Below are 24,711 nucleotides of genomic sequence, written 5' to 3'. Positions count from 1 at the left end.
CTTCAGTTTATACAATTACCGCACTAGGATTACCCTTGCCACGTTTTATGATGCGCTTGTGTAATTTGTATATTATTAACCTTACGTTTTATTCTATTTGCGACAAGTTGCGAGTGTTTTTAATTTCTTGGCAATTATTTATGTACATGTATGTGTATATATGTATATGTATACTTATGCATGTGTATATACATATATACACATGTTTAAAACTAGATTTTTACAATAAACACAGAGGTTTTAGTATATTCACACACGGATTTCTGTGTATAGATATACTTGAACTAAAATATCCTTATCTCTAATACGGAGTTCTTCGTAATTCGCATTTGTTCTTGTAACCCAATGTCCTACATACGATGGCAAAAATCGAAATCCAACTCGACTGAGTCTCAAAGCACTGTTGACATAAAAGCAGCTATTTGATAGAAATTATAGTTTATAGTTTACACAGCCCATTGCATGATATTTCATTATAAATACATATGTTTCAATGTATTTAGGAATAATTTATCAAATATACAAAGGTCATGTGCAAATAATAAATGAATTCGACCGCAGTTTGATGTATTCATTAGAGCTTTAACAATAAATTTAAGCTTTGTTACTTCTTTTATTTTATTATGGATAATAGAAAACATTTCGGACTAATCGTGCTGTGGAAGCACGGGGATTAAACCAAATGTAGCAAAAGATTAGAAACAGTGTATGTAGAGTACGGGTATTTTTCTAATAACGCAAATAGAATAGAATACCGCGCCTTGCGAATTAGCTTTCCAGACAGAGATGAATGATGAATTTTAAGGACTGCATTATCGTTGTTGAATACTCTATGCCTCATGGGAAAAGAAAATCTGTAACGAGAAAATTGATGCACCGGATCATCGTCGACTTTAACTTTTGAAATGTTCTACCATTTCCGAACACCTCCAACCATCCTATTTACCTATGTTACTAGATTAGCTATGATATGAAAAGAGAAGAATTATTCGTTTCGAAATGGGATTCTATTCGACGCGCGCTCGATGTATTCCATGACATTAGTATTCATAATTATTCCAACAACTTTTCATTTGCTCTCTCGATCTTGAATTTTCATAGGCATAGAATCGAAACGTTGTTTTAGCTGGTCGCAAGTGACGTATCTGCGTTGGGTGGAGGAGCGGAATTGTTTTTCGAAAAGTATTCGGATGGAAAAAAATTCAGAGTAACTGTAATACATCACGGATGCACTAATTTTGAACGAGATGAAATGGATGCTTCGTATATGAGACAGTATTTAACGCTGCGTAGTGATTTAAAGACCTAAAAAGGTGATAGGGAGAGAAAGAACGAAGCTTCTTAACACTTCTAGTGTATTTTAACACACATTTGAAAGATACGAGCGAAATTTTTCATCATCCAACTGTCGCAGAACGGCAGCGTTATTAGCCGAGCCGTTCACTGAAGAATATATCTTCAGTCAACGGCTGACCATCGAAGGGCCTGGCCGCTTGAGTCTGGAATCGGCAGGAGAGATGAAGTGTGTATTTCTTGTATGAAACGTGAAAACTAAAAGCATTATACATCATATCATATCATCATACATCGTACACCATACATTATACATCGTACATTATACATCATACATCATCATACATAGTGTTAAAAGTCGGAACCAAAGTTCGGATGTCGGATGTTCAGAAAGTGACGTTACCAATTCAAAATCAGCTAGCCGAATTCCTCAGTCTGGAAACAACCGCGCAGTAGAGCGGACGGATGAGAGTCGCGCTCCGCAAATTTCGAGTACCGGGTTCTCAACCTCCCGGATCCCGCGCTTCGGGTCCGCTACGTATTTCGAGTACCGGGTTCTCAACCTCCCGGATCCCGCGCTTCGGGTTCGCTACGCGGTGAAACTCGACTTCCAGGACAAGCGCTCCGTAATTTCTTTACTCCAGGTCCGCTACCTGGTGAAACACGACTTTCAGGACACGCGCTCCGTAGTTTTTGCGCTCAAGGGCCTCTACCTGCAGGAACTCGACTTCCAGAACAAGCGCTCCGTAGTTTTGGCTGTCCAGGTACTTGACCTGATGACTTTTGACCTTCGGGAGTAATTTTGCGTCGTTTCGGCTGTACAGGTTCGTGACCTCGTGAATTTTGACCAAGCACTGTGTAGCTTCTGCGCGGGTCCGCTACGCGGTGAAACTCGACTTCCAGGACAAGCGCTCCGTGGTTCCTGGTTCATGTTTACATTAAATTATTTCAATTCGTTTTTCGCGCAAGCCCAAATTCAGTAGCTGTCAGTGCGCTAATAAAATTTCTATAACTTTATAATCTTCTCATAATCTTTTTGGTAAAATATGTCGATAAAAAAATTATATTAAACCTTACACATTATTTTTGATTTGTTCTCATGCTGAAAATATTTATTAGTATTCGCGGTATAACTCGAGGTGGTTGGCGGTGGTCGTTGGGGGTGGTTAAGGGTGGTTGCGGGTAATCGAGGTGATTCAGGAAGGCGGACGAGGATTTGTGCTCGGTGAGTAAAACACTTTTATAATATTTCGTGGCAATTGTAATTATATTTTATCTAAAATATTTCAAACTAGTCATGTTTACATTAAATTATTTCAATTCATTTTTCGCGCAAGCACATATTCAGTAACTATGAATAAGCTTATATAGTTTATTATGTTATTAATTAATTAATTAATCAATTACTCAATTATATTAATCCTTACACAATATTTTCGATGTGTTCTTATACTGAAAATATTTATTACTATTCAAGGTATAACCTGAGGTGGTTGAAGGTGGTCGGAGGTGGACGAGGAGGAGGACGAGGAGGACGAGGAGGACGAGGATTTGTGCTGGGTGAGTAAAACACTTTTATAATATTTGATGGCAATTGTAATTATATTCCATCTGAAGTATTACAAACTTGTCACGTTTACAATAAATTATTTCAATTCGTTTTTCGTGCAAGCACATATTCAGTAGCTATGAATAATCTTGTACAATTTGTTATATTATTAATTAATTAATTAATATTCTTATAATATTTATTGGCAATTGTAATTATATTTCACCTGAAATATTACAAACTTGTCACGTTTACAATAAATTATTTCAATTCGTTTTTCGTACAAGCACATATTCAGTAGCTATGAATAATCTTGTACAATTTATTATATTATTAATTAATTAATTATTATTCTTATAATATTTATTGGCAATTGTAATTATATTTCATCTGAAATATTACAAACTTGTCACGTTTACAATAAATTATTTCAATTCATCTTTCGTGCAAGCACATATTCAGTAGCTATGAATAATCTTATAGAATTTATTATATTATTAATTAATTAATTAATTACATTAATCCTTACACAATATTTTTGATGTGTTCCTATACTAAAAATATTCATTACTATTCCAGGTATAACCCGAGGTGGTCGTAGGTGGACGAGGAGGAGGACGAGCTGGACGAGGAGGAGGACCAGCTGGACAAGGAGGAGGACGAGGTGGACGAGGAGGAGGCGGGGTGGGTCGTGGGAGAGGAGAGGAGGGGAGGGGGAAGGGGGGGAGGGAAGGGTCGTGGCAGGGAAGGGGGAGAGGTGGGCGGGGAACGGGCGAGGCGGGCAGGGAGGGGGAAGGGAAGGGAAGGGAAGGGAAAGGAAGGGGGGAGGGGGGAGGGAGGGAGGGAGGGCGGGAGGGGAGGAGGGCGGGAGGGCGGGGGGGGGGGGTGTTCTACTCTATTAACTGTAACGGGCTCGCATCGACATCCGTCCTCCACTCCCTCCCGCCCTCCCGCCCTCCTCCCCTCCCGCCCTCCCTCCCCCCCTCCCCCCTTCCTTTCCCTTCCCTTCCCTTCCCTTCCCCCTCCCTGCCCGCCTCGCCCGTTCCCCGCCCACCTCTCCCCCTTCCCTGCCACGACCCTTCCCTCCCCCCCCTTCCCCCTCCCCTCCTCTCCTCTCCCACGACCCACCCCGCCTCCTCCTCGTCCACCTCGTCCTCCTCCTTGTCCAGCTGGTCCTCCTCCTCGTCCAGCTCGTCCTCCTCCTCGTCCACCTACGACCACCTCGGGTTATACCTGGAATAGTAATGAATATTTTTAGTATAGGAACACATCAAAAATATTGTGTAAGGATTAATGTAATTAATTAATTAATTAATAATATAATAAATTCTATAAGATTATTCATAGCTACTGAATATGTGCTTGCACGAAAGATGAATTGAAATAATTTATTGTAAACGTGACAAGTTTGTAATATTTCAGATGAAATATAATTACAATTGCCAATAAATATTATAAGAATAATAATTAATTAATTAATAATATAATAAATTGTACAAGATTATTCATAGCTACTGAATATGTGCTTGTACGAAAAACGAATTGAAATAATTTATTGTAAACGTGACAAGTTTGTAATATTTCAGGTGAAATATAATTACAATTGCCAATAAATATTATAAGAATATTAATTAATTAATTAATAATATAACAAATTGTACAAGATTATTCATAGCTACTGAATATGTGCTTGCACGAAAAACGAATTGAAATAATTTATTGTAAACGTGACAAGTTTGTAATACTTCAGATGGAATATAATTACAATTGCCATCAAATATTATAAAAGTGTTTTACTCACCCAGCACAAATCCTCGTCCTCCTCGTCCTCCTCGTCCTCCTCCTCGTCCACCTCCGACCACCTTCAACCACCTCAGGTTATACCTTGAATAGTAATAAATATTTTCAGTATAAGAACACATCGAAAATATTGTGTAAGGATTAATATAATTGAGTAATTGATTAATTAATTAATTAATAACATAATAAACTATATAAGCTTATTCATAGTTACTGAATATGTGCTTGCGCGAAAAATGAATTGAAATAATTTAATGTAAACATGACTAGTTTGAAATATTTTAGATAAAATATAATTACAATTGCCACGAAATATTATAAAAGTGTTTTACTCACCGAGCACAAATCCTCGTCCGCCTTCCTGAATCACCTCGATTACCCGCAACCACCCTTAACCACCCCCAACGACCACCGCCAACCACCTCGAGTTATACCGCGAATACTAATAAATATTTTCAGCATGAGAACAAATCAAAAATAATGTGTAAGGTTTAATATAATTTTTTTATCGACATATTTTACCAAAAAGATTATGAGAAGATTATAAAGTTATAGAAATTTTATTAGCGCACTGACAGCTACTGAATTTGGGCTTGCGCGAAAAACGAATTGAAATAATTTAATGTAAACATGAACCAGGAACCACGGAGCGCTTGTCCTGGAAGTCGAGTTTCACCGCGTAGCGGACCCGCGCAGAAGCTACACAGTGCTTGGTCAAAATTCACGAGGTCACGAACCTGTACAGCCGAAACGACGCAAAATTACTCCCGAAGGTCAAAAGTCATCAGGTCAAGTACCTGGACAGCCAAAACTACGGAGCGCTTGTTCTGGAAGTCGAGTTCCTGCAGGTAGAGGCCCTTGAGCGCAAAAACTACGGAGCGCGTGTCCTGAAAGTCGTGTTTCACCAGGTAGCGGACCTGGAGTAAAGAAATTACGGAGCGCTTGTCCTGGAAGTCGAGTTTCACCGCGTAGCGAACCCGAAGCGCGGGATCCGGGAGGTTGAGAACCCGGTACTCGAAATACGTAGCGGACCCGAAGCGCGGGATCCGGGAGGTTGAGAACCCGGTACTCGAAATTTGCGGAGCGCGACTCTCATCCGTCCGCTCTACTGCGCGGTTGTTTCCAGACTGAGGAATTCGGCTAGCTGATTTTGAATTGGTAACGTCACTTTCTGAACATCCGACATCCGAACTTTGGTTCCGACTTTTAACACTATGTATGATGATGTATGATGTATAATGTACGATGTATAATGTATGGTGTACGATGTATGATGATATGATATGATGTATAATGCTTTTAGTTTTCACGTTTCATACAAGAAATACACACTTCATCTCTCCTGCCGATTCCAGACTCAAGCGGCCAGGCCCTTCGATGGTCAGCCGTTGACTGAAGATATATTCTTCAGTGAACGGCTCGGCTAATAACGCTGCCGTTCTGCGACAGTTGGATGATGAAAAATTTCGCTCGTATCTTTCAAATGTGTGTTAAAATACACTAGAAGTGTTAAGAAGCTTCGTTCTTTCTCTCCCTATCACCTTTTTAGGTCTTTAAATCACTACGCTGCGTTAGATACTGTCTCATATAGGAAGCATCCATTTCATCTTGATTAAAATTAGCGCATCCGTGACGTATTACAGTTACTCTGAATTTGTTTCCATGCGAACACTTTTTGAAAACAATTTCGCTTCTCTACTTAACGTAGATACTTCACTTGCGACTAGCTAAAGCAGCGTTTCGATTCTATGCCTACGAAAATTCAAGATCGAGAGAGCAAATGAAAAGTCGTTGGAATATTTACGAATAATAATGTTATGGAACACATCGAGCGCGTGTCGAATAAAATCCAATTTCGAAGTGAATAATTCTTCTATTTTCATATTATAGCCGTATTATTGTAGATAATCTAGTTTTTCTCCTGGAAAATTTTAAATTTCATAGTATGCATCACGTATTAGTCGTAAATGGATCATAAACCATTAATATCGTACATGGACCGCATATACATGTATAATTTTTGGTCTCTGCATCATTATTACATCTGATCTATTATTATTTCTAATCTATGTACACATTCTTCTCTCGGGTACCTATACTCTAATTAAATCACTGTTTTGCTACGAATTTTGGAAGAAATTTATCCTCACCATTAATTTCTTATATCGCCGTACACGCAGGCTAAGTACTGGCTTGGGCTTACCATTGCGAAGACTGTTACTCGGAAGGTGAATGCAGCGAGCATCATGACGAAATTGGCCACTCTCAGATGTTCTGCAATAAGTTCTCAATTTTACCGTCGCGTCGGAACATCTCAGGGGACGCAAAGAATATACAAAGGAAATTTTTCATTTTTTAACTGTAGCTCTTGATACGATGCTCGCAGCGTAATCGGCCTAATTACGTCGATATAGCGCATAAAACAAGTAATTCACTTAAGAAATAAAAAAAAAAAAAAATCGGCCAACTTAAATTTCGTTTGAAAAAATTCACAGCGGTCAGCTTTTTTTTTCGCGAATTTCAGAGCTCGGAAACTTTTTGTCCCAAAATCGTTTGGCAGGACTCTTTTTCCGCTAATTGGATGCTCAGGGATTCGAAGCAGGTGTTAGAAAACGCGTAGTATATGAAACGAGTGGGGCTTGAATCAAGAATTCACGTTTCACATTGTTTGTTTCATAATTTATTTGTCAACACACAATTTTCACAAATATATATATATTCCAGTATATACATATTTGTATACATTTATATGCGTATAATTTCCGATTACTTAATATACTCTCTCTTTCTTTCTCATTTTCATCTCTTGTTTAAATTCTTTCCTCTAATATATTCAACGAAGCGAAACAATCTAATATACCATTGTGTACTTAATAGATGTGTATAACATGTATAGATGTATGTATGTTCCATTATTCCAAATATTTACTGCAATTATAACACAATAGTCACTTCAAATTTTCAATACTATGGTTTGATTATTGTTCATTTCATTCGGGCATTGAAACCAATACCTAACAACAAGTCTCTTTAACACACAATTTGATTGTAACTACACATATATTTTAAGCATATGTACGAAGCGATCCACGGAATTTTTCAAATTTTTATTATATCTTTGTCGAAATTCAAAAATCGTGTCATTTCAGCAGATTTCTAGAGTTGAAACGTTCTCGAAAGAATTAAACGACTAAATTACAATAAAATGCAACCAGAAAAAACGCAGTCAATTATAGAAAATGTATACAGAAAATAGGGACTTGAAATTTTCCCGATGTTATTTTTGAACTAAATTATACCCTCTCAAATTTTGTCATCCCTTCGTTATTTGGTTATTGTTCTTCCTCTTCTTTAAACACATCGCTTTACCCACAATAAACTATTTTCACGTACAACCTAGGTTAAATATAACATATGCAAGTGTACAACTCGTATATATAAATAATATATAACTTGCATATGCAACATATATACGTGAATACAAGTGAGTGATTTCAGAATTATTTTCATGTCGTCGTAAGACGATAATTAATAATTAGTTGTACAAATGAATGATATATATACCATCTATGCTTACATCGTTTACCTGTAATAATTATTTATGATTATTGTCTTACAACGTCATGAAAATAATATTAAATTTACTCACTTGTAATCATATATACATGCATGTATAATGTATATCTAATTGTTTATTTATTCAATATTTCCAAACGTCACACCGATTTTTCATCTCTTTCTCATTTGTTTCTTTTGCAATTTCAAATACTCTTCCGTTCATTTTCAGGCCACAAACAGCTTTCCCTTGTCCAGCAAGAGTTGCGCGGTTCTATGCTGGTGGATATTTTTTAATTTTTTTTACTCATTTTTACCACCCCATTTCTTCAAATCTCAATGCTCTCAATTTTCTCATTTTTTAATTTATCCACCTTATCTATATCAGACGCATCGCGTCATGCTCACGTCACAATATCCACAACTCAATTTATATATTCAGCACGATTTACACAATAATTGTATACAATATCAATATATTATATAATATGTGTATATATAATGTATATATTTAACACAAGCGGCTATGTAAAGCAACAATATCAGAGGCAAAGACGCGATTATCATTACAATAATATATCTCTAATATTTATTCGCACGATATATTTATTATTGTCGTAGCAGTTGTGAACAATTTTTTCAGAATGTCTTATTTATTCCGAGAGTTTCTTTATTTCTTTTTTTTTTTTTCTTTTTTTTTCTGTTTTTCTTTATTTCTTTCTCTACAAGAAAAGGCAGCACAAGAGAATTTATGTGTTACGATACGTTACACTAGCGAGAAGTCTGATTAATTGGAAAACAACACGCTTTCTATCGATCGAAAAGTTTTCGGTGGATTTTTTACGAGCTTGTAAATTTGTAAAAAAAAACATTGTCAACTGATAACGATTAGGTTTAGAGAACGGTCGAATTTTCAAAGGCTGCGGTAAGTAAATGTGGCTTCAAAAAATATTGCGTCACATTTTTTTTTTTTTTTTTGTTTTCATCAATTGTTTTGCTAGGCTCTAAGAAATAAAATATTCTACGAACGTGACGTGTTTGCCAAATATTCATATGATCATCTGTCTGGACATATTTTGTATCATATCATTCTTCTCTTTGTTATTACCTAACTAATTCCTACATATAATGTAGCATTATTGTCTATACGCGTGTAAATATGTATATATATGTACATATTTAGCTCGATTTGAGGGATCTCGTTTACAAAATAATTTTCTTAATCGTAATACAATTGAGCACTAATATAAAGTCTGCGGTGATGAACGTTTCGATTAACAAGGAAAAAGAAATAATAGAGAAAAAATAAATAATACAAACGTGAAAGGATTCTTGTTTTTTTCTTTTTTTTTTTTTTCTCATCCTTCATCACAAGTTGATTAATTTTCCAACGCAGTATGTATTAGCGATTCTTCTCACAAATTACGAAAAATCATTTGAGTAACAACGAGATTCATGTTATGGATAGATGCGGATGACGATGAGTTTTTTTTTTTTTTTTATCACGATACAACAATCTATTACATATCGTATAATTCAGCTATAGGTATATCAATTACGTAACAAAGCATATATTATATTATGTGTATATGGGTGTGTATAGTAATTGGTTATTGGTGTATTACAGTGTATAGATATAGTTATATAATATATAATATGTATATACGATGTATAAATATATCGATTCATTATATATATAATATATATCTATATACCCATCACAGTGACACGCACAATTCGACATGCAGTGTACAAATTTTTATTATTACTTTAGTTATACATATATATATATATATATATATTCATGTATATATATATATATATATATAAACTATTTTGTTTCACAGATCAGAAAATTTTATAAATCTCAGAGTGTCGGTAATTATTATCAACCATTATCTGTCGATTGTTGTTAAATTTGTTTCGCGTCATTTTTTATAAAGGCTCAGTTGTTACAATAATCATAATGCTATTAACGTGGTATTTATGATAAACTAATAACAATAACAACAATAATCTGAATATGTTTATTACCTTTTTCTACATATTCTCGAATATCATTGATTTCACGATCAGAATATTTCCCGTGTACCGCAAAGCAAACATAATTACATTAAGTATATCCACAATAAGTCCCATATTGAGAATAAAATATCGAGAATTATTCCGTCGGTGTTGCCGTATTTGCAACATCCTGTCTCGTTGTAACGTAGTTGTCAATTTCCGCCCCGGGATTCTTCCATCGTCAATTTCTTTTCAACAAAAAATCTCCACAATCATTCGTAATTCATAATCTAAACGTATTATTTTCAAATTTCAATAACATCTGATTACTTTACCGATTCAGTTATTTCGAACGCCTTTTACATTTATTATAGTTATTACTGTCTTATTGCGCGGTCCGAGATATTGTTTTTCATTTTTTCAAATCAATTATTATTTCTTCTTACCGCACTTCACCGGCACAATAATAATAATATGCATATGTAACTCTATATTTTATCTCACATTCAATTATTGTCATTAAACATATTTTCCCGTCATCCTATTTCATTGTTACTAAAAGTGTACGATCATACCTATATATGTATATTCATGTTGTGGGAAGGATCACCGCTAAAGCTGTACCAAGTTCAGTACTAGACAAAGATCATCAGTGTATAGTCAATATAGTTATCATTATCGTTAATAATGTATAGTATTACATTGGTAAACCGTTCAACTTTACATATGTATGTACAAGAATATCACTTACATTCATTTATACGTACTATAATGTTATTATATGTATGTATATATATATATATATATATGTATATATGTATTTATACGTGGACTGAATACTGAACATTTTACTATAAATTCTTTCCTTTTTTTATCTTCATTTTTTTTTCTATTTATTCTTTCGCTTCTGTTTATCCTAAGCGTATATTCCGGCTGTGCGTGCAGTTTTTGTATAACTTTTTCTTCCTCCCACAAATATTTTTTCGATAATTTTTTCACATTTTTTAAATCTCTAGTTTATTCATTTTCTCTAATCATGTATAATATAGTTTGAAGATCAAATTTAATTCGATTCTTCTCGATAATACGATTAGCGGTTACTCGTTGATGAGGATAATTTGTAAATGAATTATAAGTACCTCGGCAAGTTTTCCGTCGAATAGATAGTCGCGAGGATTGAAAACTTGGAAATATCGCACGACGGCAATTTGCGATTGTCTGTCACTTCTCACTTGCTAGATATTTTTATTCATGGAACTTGCAAGAAATAGGAACGGTGAGAATGAGGAATTTAAACAAATGGTCGAAATTTGTTGAGAAAAATAAAGCGGGACTTGTCAATTAAAATTTTATGCTCGTTTACTTGTGGTTGCGACAAATGAAAATCAACAACGATGTACCGACATTGTTTATAATTTCACAATTGAAAATCTCGGTTTTCTCAATTCACCGTAATGCATGATTACAGTACATAAATTCGTGTGCAATAATTTATGCCGATTTATGTTATGGTTTATCTAAATCTCGAATATCATATTGTTACATAATGTATATCAACAAATGAATACGCGTATCTTACTGTGTATATCATATAAACTTCTAATATATTTTGCTATTTAACATTGACTTGACAGGAGTAGTTACATGCGATTTTATTATTACTATTTATATAAATTCATCATCGTTCTTAAACTATCTTTAAAACGTATTATGCAAATGATCGGTATACAGGTAAAATATTTCAAATCATACGTATTTTCACTTTTTATTTGTGCGCGGTAAGTATTGCATAGCGTTAAATGTATGCATTTCATAAAAATAGTATCGCGCATGATGCGTAAACTGTAAAAAAAAAAAAAAAATTGTATCGCCATTGAATAGAATACCAACTCTATTTACTTGATCGAATTTTTCTTTTTTCTCATCCATCGCCAAAAAGAAATAACAATTACATACAACTAAACATCGAACTTGCATAGTTTTCATTTGTCAATTGATAACTATTCAGCTGAGAATAGTTGTTCAATTCAAAAATATTTATACGTTGAAATGGTTATTCATTCGGAATCTTTGGAATTCAAACAGTTCTTCAATTGCTTCGAATAGTATTTCTTTATTGTTTATACATATAGTTGCTGTATATTCCGTGCAACTGTGACTATGTACTATAAATGTTTAGTGACTGTAACTAAATTGCTTTGCTGTGTATTACGGTGATTAAAAAAAAAAAAAAAGTTGCGCAAGTTATTCATTGGGTATGATAGTTATTTTTTTTTTTTTTTTTGTTTCTCTTTTTTTTACCATTTTCTCACGGAATTTTTATTCACTCGAATCCAAGCACATGATACACTTGTCTCAAATAAATGTTTTTCAGTTTCTTTTTCAGTCTACGTATCATGCGTAACGATTTTTTTTCTTTTCGCTATCCTTAACGCCGAAGAAAACTGATGCGAGTGTGCGAATGCTATCGGGAATTAATAGAAACTCTGAAATATTGGTTACTTTTCGGTAGAGTTTGTACGCTTTACCAAACGTCGTGGTTAAAGAATAAAATGTCTATATAAAATTGGCTAGACTAGGTAACAACTATGTATTGTATATCGAACAATTGACCAACCTCGTTGAAAATTTATTCTCCAACTGTGCGCCGTCTGAATTTTGTTTTAAAAAAACGAAAAGATTAATACGTCTGTAACGGTATGCTACTCCTCAATTGACTACAAATATTGACTTTTGATTATCGTTTCTCGCCAATACGATAGATTTTTCTTTTCGTTTGTTTTTAAGCTTCGAGAAATGGAAGATAAACGAATCCTGTTTTACATAGAAATCGACCGAAACAATATCATCGTTTTTTCTCTGGCAGCAACGGAAAAGTAAAAATTTTCGAGAAGTGTTTTAAATCTTGCCCTTGTCATAAAATTCGTTCATTATACCGTTTATAAGTATTTTGTTTTTTCATTTAACAATAATTTTATGTATTCGTAATGGCTATGCGTATTTATACAAGTTAATACGTGTCTTAATCATTCACAGCTTCTATTAAACAGTATATATTATTTAAATTCTATCACCTATCTACTAACATGTGTCCTACATATAATATACGTATTATTATATTATGTTATATTACATGTACCTTGATCATTATTTAGTATTATATATCGTACAGTTTAATATTCATAATTATTTATTGTCCATCTTGGAACATTCGCTAAGAAATATTTATTGTCTGTTCACACAGTATTGTCGGTTATTATTAAATTTCGTCGCCTTATTTTATTTGAAATACCTATAATTATTATTACTACACCATAATTCATTGTTGCCTGGATACTAAGGAAGACAGTTAGCGTTCTATTTCTCATCCTTTTTTCCCTCTCAATCAACCAAATTCTCTAACTACCGATTCTTTTTGTTGTTCTATAAGTTTTTTTTTTTTTTTTTATCATCTCTCGAAGGCAACGAACTATGTAAACGATATCGAAATATCAATTTAAAGAATATAAAGTGAGAGTAGAAATGAAAATTGATAGAAAATTCATTAACCAGTTGCACATAAATAATACAACGTAAAAAAAAGTGGATGAATGAATAAATAAATAAATACTTCACCAAATAAGACATCAATAACTTCCGTTATTTATTTATTTTTCTTTTTTTTCCCAAAAAAAGAGGAACGGAAGTTGAAAAAAAGGAAAAATCTGATTAATATCAATTACAGTATAATAGTGGTTAATCAGTATCAATTAATTATATTCATATGACAATGCAAGGCTCCGCAGTTAATATGAGTAAGTCATCACATAAGTATTTACGCTATATACGATTTTGTATATCCATAAAATATCATAATGACAACAATCATAATATAAATATGTGTTTCATTATATATCATTGTTACGCATGTATCGATAATAATTTAGCGTAATAATTAAGGTGCAGTATTTGTGCTGTTCAAAGAAGTGCCGATGTACGCAACATGTTATTATCCCTAGGATTCAGTCAACATTTTTCACTATATATTATATCTGGCTTTTTCCTCCTCACCTTTATCCTTAAAAAAATATTATTCTAGAACACTTACATGACATAATCTTACGACTAAACGGTGAAAACTCTCGTAACATGTTCCTAAAAAAGCTCATATGCTATTTATTTATACATCGGGTTATTTCACGTACATATCACACGGGATATATATATCCGCCTGCATTTATGCAACTTCGAGTTGATTTTACAAAAATGTAATGCTGGTTGTCAAAGTGCAGGCGGATTTCGATAAGCGTGTATCTCGAATTGCGGAAATGCAGGCGGATTTAGGCTACCTACCGTCCGCGCTCATGCAATTCGTTTCACAAAAATGTATGACCGGTTATCGAGGTGCAGGCTGATTTAGCCTGTGTGATATTTTCGCAAAATAGCCCAGTATCTGTATACGATATTACAATGACTGTTTACAAACACATTTTATATATTCACCATACGCGTTAATTGGGATGAAAATGACACCCGAGTTCATGACTCTTCGGTATCGAAAGTCATCATCACAACTTTTTTTTTTACAAAATTTGTACAAGTTTCGGTTAGTGTGATTGATGAAATTAAAAAATCCGTAACAGTGATAATAACAGTTGCAGATGTAGCTTCTCTTTCAGCTAAAAGGAAATTATTACAATTTGCTTTATAAATCATTATATATATAATGTATGGCGTATATCTGTATTATATACGTATATGCTTGATCGTAGTACATGGTTAGTTTAGGATTATTCAATACAAATAATTTTACCATAAAAAAAAAAAAAAAAAATATGAATCAATATTTCCAAAAACAACATTTTTACTTTTCCCTGCGTTATTTCACACTTCGTATTTGGGTGCGTGAATTGAAAGTATTTTTCGATAACGAAAAAATGATACGTGCAATCACAAAATTCGCGTACCGACATGCATACGTACGTGTTTAAATCTATCCCTAAACAGTCCCTACAACATTACAAGTTACCAATTTTTTTTGTTTGTTTTTTTCAACTTTTGTGTTCTACGATCAACAATGACTTATGCGACGTCTTATAAATAAACTATATCATACGCATTTTATGCAACATTGTTATAATGTGTACGCCTATGCTTATAACTATGTGTATATGATATATTATAATTAAATACTGTCTGCCTTGCAGTTTTATAGTCGGCATTTTCATTATTATCATCATCATTATTACTATCGTTAATGTTATAATCTATCTTCATTTTTTTTTTTTCACTTACTCTCTGAATTGTCTGGAAAAAATGTGTTTCTTTGTTTATTTTTTCCAATTCCTTATCATTCAACTTTGTTAATAGTTGTTTTATACTTTTTTAGTGGCTTCAAATCGGCCTCTTCTTCAAATGAGTTTCACTGCGGATTGAAAAAAAATTGTTCATCATTTTTAATAATTGTTGAAACAAAAATTGAAGCTCACTGACTGCGTATTGACGTTCTCATATTATATTTACGATCAAGCATAATTATTCTAGTATAATATATTCCTTTTCTCCGAAACTCTTACTAAATGCTATTTTTCAATGCAATATTTCGATCTATTGACGTGATCGCGGCTGATTATTATCATTATCGTAATTATTTTTATCATTATACGTATTTGTACCATCGGTATATGTATAGTATATGTAGTATATAGTATAGTATGTATACGATACTGTTTCGTATTATTATTTTTTTTTCATCTCGTTCGTTTCTACATTTCAATCACGATGCAGATTGAAATCTATTTTATAATGTATATGTATATGGTACATATCTATGTACAAGGGATCGTCTTAAAATTAGTCAATTGGGCCACTTTTTGCATTCATCGATTTGATACCCCTTATAATCTGTCACATTGTTATTAGACAATCAATTGAGAAGACAATCTATTTATTTTTTCTATTTACTTACGAACATATATATATATATTTTTTTTCAATCTAATTGTAATTACCTGGTACAACATTCAAGAAAAGAGGTCAAGAAACTGAGAAGTTACAGAGAATTTTTTTTACAAAAATTAGATTCTGCTCGAAAGATTTTTCTGGGGTATAAGCTTTTCTCTTATAACAGAAATTCTCACACGCTCACTTCGGAAAATCTGGTAAAATGTGTAAAAATTTCATCGTTACTGTGATTGATGAAAAAGTTTGCCCAATTAACAGTAAACACTCATTTTATGTGTATACGATATTACATTCAACCGTTGATAAAACGCTAACAATGATTCATCATCATTAATATATCTATACAATGTATAGTGTATTCCATGCCGACTTGGATAAAGAATGTCTCATGATTTTTTTCCTTCAACCGAAATTCATCCACGAACGTTTTCTTCGTCAGATTTTTCCACAAAATAGTCGTTCGTTTTATTATTTTTCGAGCTTGAAAATTTGAGGATAATTTTAAGAGCAATTTATTCCATCCAGTGAACGAAGTATGCATCAATATTGCGTATTTCATTCATAAATACGTTACTAGAGGTAAGTAAATTTGCAAAATAGTCTGAAATGAGTTACTGTTAATGGTATAAAAAAATATGGATCAAATTTCTGGACACTCAGTTTTTAACAGCAGACAAATTGGACGGAATACACCGTACATTGATATCGATTAGGTTTATACCGTGAGTTTCTCCATATGTGGAACGATGCGTGCGCCTTGTTCAAACAATCGGAGTTACAGCTCTGATTTCAGGTTGAACTTCGTATCCTGCCACAGTCATCCTGAATAACAATTTTTATTTTTTGGTAAAGTTTGGGACGACACGACACTCAACCTGAAATGAGAGACGTAACTCCGGTTGCTTAAATAAACCGCACGCGTCATTCCGCATATTGAGAAACTCGAAATGCATACATCTTACCTTACGTGTATACAAAATACTTATATATATATATATATATATTTATATTAGACCGCCTCAAAAGAAATCTTCATTTTATTTTTGATCTTCCATTTTATGAAACCATAGTTTATAACATAATATTGAACCTCTTGAAAGTAAATCGTTGTGCGATTTTTTTGAGCGGTGCCGCATTCAGTTTTTCAATTTGCCTTTTAATTAACACGTAAGAAACCCAATTCTAACGGTCGGAGAGAGATAATAATTTTTCTATATAACGGACGTAACTCTGAATGGTAGCGTTTGACAACTTACTTGTTTTCTTCGAATCGGTGCTACGTGGAAAATTTTTAACCGCACGATCTTCGAGGTATTCAAGATTGTCTAAGACGTCGTTTTTGACCTTTTCGAAAAATGGGTACCTAGGAAAAACGCCCAGCTTCTTAAACTGGGTCACAATAAAATGTTGAACAATATCTGTCGAATACGTGAAAAACATTAAATTTATTAATTTGTTTAAACAATGAATTTCCACTTATAATTCTTAATAGTCTGTGAAAGTGGATTAATTGATGTATGAGTGCGAGAGAGATATTACCGTGTGATTGAAAATTTTCTACGATGCGTCGATTCGAACAAAACGTACAAGTTGTCAAATGCTACCATAGAGAGCTCCGTTCGTAGTATAAAAAAAATATTTTCTCCCTCCAACCGTCAGAATTCGGTTTCTTACGTGTTAATTAAAAGGCGAATACGAAATCTCGGTGCGACACCGCTTAAAAAAATCGTATGGCAATTTGGTTTTACGAGGTTCAATATTATGTTGAAAACTATGATTTCTTGAAGTGGAAATACAAAAAAAAAATATTAAGTCTTCTTTTTGAGGCAGTCTAATATATGAGTATATTCATATATACATGTATATGTGTTGTGTACGTCATATTTCAGCAACATTTCATGTCAATTATTATCCAATATATATGTTTATATATATAGCATTTATCATGTAACATAGCGTATTTAGCGTATAGCATTATCATATATGTATATGTATAATTAGATTTCCCACTTGGTGGTTCACAATCAATATTATACCGTTATTATATCCTCGCAACGCTCGTATGTGTCTATTTTCAATAATAAATCAATCGTACTATCATTACTATATAATGTATTCATGATAATTATAATCACCAACACATAAAAAATATTTTTACCCCGCATTAAATGCGTTTGGTAACATAACGTGTATAATTTAAATATATGTATATATGTATATATATACATATTATAATATTTATACATGCTAATCTTACATATATAGCACTTAGTATTTTTTTTTTTTTAATCTGTTTCCAGTTTTTCTTTTTATCCAATTTTTTTTTTTTTTTTTCTTAGTTACCGCTTTTTCTCCTTTTGCCAGTATAAAGTATTTCCGAAATATCATCTCCCTTATTTTCGTTTTCTCATTATTTGATATACTCAGTTTTTTTTTTTTTTTAACACCTTCATCTCACATCTTTTAAAATCATAGTACGTCATTAAACGATTAGCATTGTATTACAACTATTCGCCTTTCTTCCTTTTTTAGAAAATAATGCCGTTGCTGCAGCTTGTTTATCTGAACTTGGCTGTTAGTATAGTATATAATATATATTTGTTATATTGTCACAAGTATGTGTATACTGTAAACATGTATATGCATATAATAATACATATAATAATATATATACACGAGATTAGTCGAACGTTTACGATGAGTTTCCTATAATTTATTTTCGTATCATTATCGTCTAAACACCTGTAGTATTATATATAACGTTCATTCCTACACATGTAATTAGTGTATTTTTTCACATTTTTCGTTTTCAAATTTCACGTTTATGTTTCCATTTATTTCATATTCTAATTTTACCTATATGTATATACTTATGAGTTTATTATTGTTGTTACTAGTTATGTAACTCGCAGCTATACAATTCGACGTTTCTATAATTTATAACAGGCTGTTTCCTTGATACGAGCCACAGGGATTAAAATTTCAATTGTGCTGCCCCTCGTTTGTTTCTAAATAAAAAAATAAAAATTTTGAGCCCAATACGAATGTCCTAACTTGATTTCTTTCTATCTACCGTGACGACGCAAAGTTTTTCATTTAAAATACACGTGATTGTTATCTTCTAATGTTATTACTTTACTGAAACATGTAAACTTGGATGAAAAAAATTAATTTTTGTATAGAATTGACGGGGATCGATAGCGCTTTAAAAAGTAAAAATGTATTAGCCATTCTAATGCATTTTTACCCTGCTTATTTGAATATTTTTTGCCGCTTTAATTGGAAATGGTAGCAAAAAAGCAAGATATCAGTCATAAATTACGCTTATTACGCATTCAGGTTATCTAGAAACATAATATGAAGAATTTCAGGTTATAACGAAATCATCAAAGAAATATTTAGGTGACAACCATCTGCTTTCAATTTAAAAAATAGAAAAATATTCAAATAAGCAGGATAAAAATGCCTAGAGAATGACCGTTACATTTTTTAATTTTTTATTCGCCTTGAAAGTAGCATCGATCCCCGTCAAATCCATAAAAAATTAATTTTTTTCCTCCAAGGTCAGATGTTTCAGTAAAATAATAACATTAGAAGATAAAAATCACGTGTATATAAGTGGAAAACTTCGCGCCGTTACAGCGGATGGTAAAAATTAAGTTCGGACATTCAAATTAGGCTCAAAATATGAATTTTTTCAATTTAGAAGCAAACGAGTGGGCGGCACAATTTAAATTCGAACAACGGGCAAATAAGAACCACCCCAAGGATACACGTACATTCTGAGCAGAGCTTCGAGTTTCACCGGTTGACTTTGGCCATCGGTCTTCTGCTAGCGCGCGGCTTATGTCTCCCTTGTGAAACTTGAAGCTCTGTAACTCTGTTCGACGAGAGATCGACACGCTCACCAAGCCAAACGCGTTCGGTGTGGTCAGATCCAGTTCAATGCTACGCCCACTTTACCCTCTTCAGGTAACCGAACTGGTCTAGCAGCCGACCAGACCCGAGTATAGCCGACAAGGGTATCCAGGTACTCAAACCTAATTGCTAATTTCAAACCTAACGATTCATTTTAAACCTAACGCTTGATTCCAAACCTAACAGTTAATTTCAAACCTAACGATTGATTCCTAACCTAACGGTTAATTTCAAATCAATTCAAACCGTGGAGCGTCAATCGTCAGCAACGTTGCGAGTGAGTTCGGAATTGTCAATTTTGAATTGTGGCTTTGTTATTCTGTTCGATAAATACATATTGACGAAGAAGTGGAATGAATTTATTCGTGATGTAATGAGACCGCTGTGTTCGCGTTATTTCACCTGTTAGTTCTTTCACAGAGCGTGGATTTTTGGCGTAGGGGACAAATGCACGATATTATGGATACGATACTGATTGCGAGTGAGCTTCGCTATCCCGAACCTGCGTGACGTTGTGTCGTTCTCTCGTAGAACAGAGTATACTCATTGCCAGAGTGTATGTGTATCCCGAATTGCCTGGAACTAGGAGTCGTTATGGAGCGCTTCACGGAAATAACCCAGTATAATCAATGTGTTGTATATTTACATCGTTGCCATGAATGACTTCCGTTTGGTAGTATCGTTTCTCTTCGATTCATGACAAAATTTCTCTTGACTTATGAAAAATAAGTCAGAAATCAAAAAATTATCGCAATGATTTGCAGGGTTGGAAAACAATTAGGTCGCGAGTTACATGTAATGATTGTGCACTCATTTCTAAATTTTCACACTGTATTACATGTATAACAGGTATACAGAGTGAATTCTCAACGATTGGAACGTTCCGTCGACTGCTCGATTTAGTACGGACGCAATAGAACCCCAGAGCAGCCATTTGCCAGGGTGAATAACTGTCACAAACAATAGTTCACCGCCATATACGTAACGTCAAAAATTTGACAGTAATGAGTTGAGCGCAACCGACAACTGGCAAAATTCTTGTGGTTACATAAATCGGGGCGAACTGTCGTCCAAATTTATGACGGTTGGTCGCCCTGGCGAACAGTCGCTCTCGGATCGTAGCGCATGCGCATTAAGTTTCACGAGACGAGGGAATATGCAGTCGTTACGAATTCGTTCTGTGTATATTCATATCTAAATATATGTAAAGCTAATTTACCGCGGGTTCTATATAGAATTTGATTTATCGCACCGATGCTCTTGCGAAAATTTTGTCGATAAATTTTTACCCTATTAATGATGAAAAAGAATAGAAACTGAAAAATAACAAGATAAAAAATATCGCTAGTTATTAACAACAAAGATGAGATATTCAATTTTTAATCAGCAGTTTAACCAATGGTGTTTCATTTATCGATTGTTCTCGTTTTCGAGTTAATGCGAGTTTTATTTCACGGAACGTAATCATTTGTTTTGTTTTTACGTATTTTGTGATACAAGGCGCAAGTTTTATAAATTTCAAAGAAAATTTTGCTAGCGCGTATTTTTTTTTTTTTTTTGTTTCCAATCGAGTTAGAATACTTTTTTCTTACATTCTTCGAAAGCCCAAACCAATTTGTGAAATGTTAAAAGGATACATTGCGAAGTGTCAATCAATCTTCGTTAATGAATTTCAAACCTATCTCCCCTTCAGTATTTCTATTTTGTCAGTTTTGCTTCTTCTTTCAATATTCATTTTGTTGAAAAAAAAAATGTGAATTTTCACAACGCAATCTCAGTATCATATATCATTGATAAAAATCGCACGTCACGCAGGTGAATCAAACATTTTATGAATACATTTTTTTTGTACGTCGTTATTATTCTTTATCGTCGCGAAAGCCAGCCAACAAAATTTCGCTATCAATCTCTTACGTTGATGTTATGAAATGTTTTAATCCATACTTTGCTTCGATTTTAATTTCGTTTTGTTTGGTTAAGGATTGCATACGTCAATTTTCAATTTTGCGAGTGTTGAAAAAATATCCGTAATACGAAAAAATGAATAGAATTAACATAATTAAACTAATAATAAGACTGACAATTAATATCTTTAGACCGTAAGGTTTGAATGACATTTTTGTAAAAAAAAAAAAAAAATCATGATGGAAAAAATGGTAGAATTTATAAAAATAATGATATTACACTGAGATGGAGTAATTTTGCCCTCTTTTGGGATGAGAGAATTTATAGGCGGCATAATTTATCGACCAAATTTCCTTCAAATTACGACGGTAATATACGGATCAGCAGCTTCACCTCGGCCTAATATTTAAACATATAAACTACCTGTCCTCAGAAAGATTTATGGATACGTGATTCGACCCAATTTCACGGCCCCTTAATCAAAGATTTATCTCGCACAATTTTACGACGTTATATGGCTTATTCGCACTATGCACATTTTCCTACGTTTCACTTTTCATTTCTTTCCAATTAATTTTTCCTCGTCTATTCCAAGTAGAAACGATTTTTCTTCTTTCTAATTTCAGTTTTCACTTTACTTCCCTCATTTTTCCTCTGCTTCATTCCAATTTTCTTCTTCTTATTGTCAATTGCCTAATATAATTTATTTACTATTATCATAATCATCATTATTATTATTACTATTATCGATATTATCATCAATATTGTAGTTAATTATATTGTTATTATAATTATAATTATTGTCGTTTCCATTTTCCTTACACAAAAAATATTTTCTTATTGTCTCGTTTTCAGATGCTTAGATGTATATATATATATATCTTTTTTTCTCACTTTTGAGTGCTTGTGTCCCTCAGACCAAGAGTTATACATCAGAAGTTGAATTATTGTCTCCATCTTATTTTATATATTTTTTTCTGGGTAGAATTTAAATTTCGTTCAAATTCTGTTCTGATTGTTCTTTTGCGTAGTTTTGTTTTTATCAAGTAACTTGTTTTATTATTACCCATCGGATTCTCCGGGCTTTAAAAATACTGCAGCTAGTCAACATTTTCGCCGCTGTTGATCAGATCGGAAAACTAAGGAATGTATCGTTACTTTTTTTTCTTCTGTGTTTCAATTCTTCTAATTCTATATTATTGTTATTTTTCTCTACGCTCTATTCAGCACAGTAGAATAGTATATTGTGCAACTAGTGGGCAAATGACACGATTCCGAGTGAGTGTGAAGTTAGCCGCACGAACTCAGAATCGTCTTGCTCACGAGTTGCACGTAATGTTTTTCCCAATGAAAATGTAAAATTAGGCAATTAGTCGATGCTGAAAATGAGCAAATCGCATGATTTCTCAATTAAGTAACGGTTATGGTAAAACATTACAAGATAAACGACAATCAAACTAAATGCACGAGCAAAAATTCAAGTTATGAGGAGGCGAAAACATAACCTCAACCGAGGGAATTGACAGTGTGAACTTACCGCGAATCACGAGACACATTTACGTGATCGGCGGTAGAGCGCGCCACCGTACAGAGGCTATTTGCTTTATAAGCGGACAAAAACAGTTTTTCTTCTTTAGTGGAGAAATGGTTCGCCAAATTCCAACACGCGTGTCATTCGTTGAGAAATAGCGTGTTGTGTTCATTTTCAGCATGCGGCCATACTTGCCTACTTTTACATTTGAGTTGCAACAAAACTATTATATATGTACACACATGTATATATGTATAATATGTGTATGATATATTTATGTGTGTACAGGTATTACTTAATCAATAGACGCGACGAAAACAACTGCGTTCAAAAATAATTCGATTTTTATCCGAACGCGTATTTTTCCCCTCTATTTCTCTTTTTTTTTTTTTATTTTTTTTCCTCGTCCCTTCTCCAAATTCGCGCATATAATTTACTGCCTCGGTTTATCATGTTTTCTTCTCTATTTCTACTACCGTTTTCGTTCAGCGTAATCATGTCTTCGCGCAGACGTAGAACGCGTGCATAAGTATACCTGCACATGCAATTTTTCAATTATATCAAGTTTCTCGTCAAAGCTCTCGTTACCCCTTGTCTTTGTCGGAGTATTTCGCGATCTGTTTGTGGATCCACGTCACGTACCTTGGCACGTATGCGTAAACACCCGGTAGCTTTGGATGAGCACATTTTATACCCCAACTCACTATTCCGCCAACGAACCATCTCTCCGGGTCCTTTTTGTCTCGACACAAAAGTGGCCCCCCTGAATCACCCTGCGAATTCAATACGACTCATCAAAATTTTCGTTAAGTATTAGATTTTCATTTTTTGATATCGGCAAAAGCTATGTCGCAATTTTAATAATTCTTGTGAATATTGGTTTTTCGTTTTTACGAGTTTCATCCATTTTTTTTCCACTCTTCTGAAGACATTTGATATTATGAAATTTTTAATAGCCATTTAGGAATTTTTCTGCTCGTTCATTCAATGTTTTCCAATAATCTCAATTTACTTAGCAATTCATATAATTCGTTTCGAATTTTGTTTTGTCTGAATGTATACAGCAGAACATCCAGCTGGTAATTCAAATGGCAATCCAATTCCCCGTTCATTTCAGAAATGTTGCCAATTTATATTTCATGAAGTGGTAACACAAATTGAAAATTGAAACCCGTGGTTAACTTAAACTGAAATAAAGCATTCAGACATGACA

The 24,711-nt window shown here is 33.6% G+C and overlaps 1 protein-coding gene across 6 annotated transcripts in view; it reads right to left on the bottom strand.

Annotated features, from left to right (window-relative positions):
- Positions 1-9,107: 9,107 nt before the first annotated feature.
- Positions 9,108-24,711, bottom strand: part of LOC124219364 (atrial natriuretic peptide-converting enzyme) — a 113,631-nt gene continuing 98,027 nt past the window's right edge. For 4 of the 6 annotated variants that reach the window (XR_011177173.1, XR_011177176.1, XR_011177174.1 and 1 more), the window contains 3 exons: positions 24,141-24,271; positions 20,280-24,033; positions 9,108-20,241 (listed from right to left, as the gene is read on the bottom strand). Coding sequence is in view for 2 of the 6 variants with exons in the window: in XM_046626812.2 (XP_046482768.1) it covers positions 23,889-24,033; positions 24,141-24,271 (276 nt within the window). In the remaining 4 variants the exon portion in view is untranslated. Of the gene's footprint in view, positions 24,272-24,711 lie in introns of all 6 variants that reach the window. The other 2 variants (XM_046626812.2, XM_069136172.1) reach the window with 2 other exon arrangements.

Source organism: Neodiprion pinetum, chromosome 5, assembly GCF_021155775.2.
Source record: "Neodiprion pinetum isolate iyNeoPine1 chromosome 5, iyNeoPine1.2, whole genome shotgun sequence".
NCBI lineage: Eukaryota > Metazoa > Arthropoda > Insecta > Hymenoptera > Diprionidae > Neodiprion > Neodiprion pinetum.
Note: the sequence above shows the minus strand (reverse complement) of the source record. Positions and strands in the feature narration are given on the sequence as shown.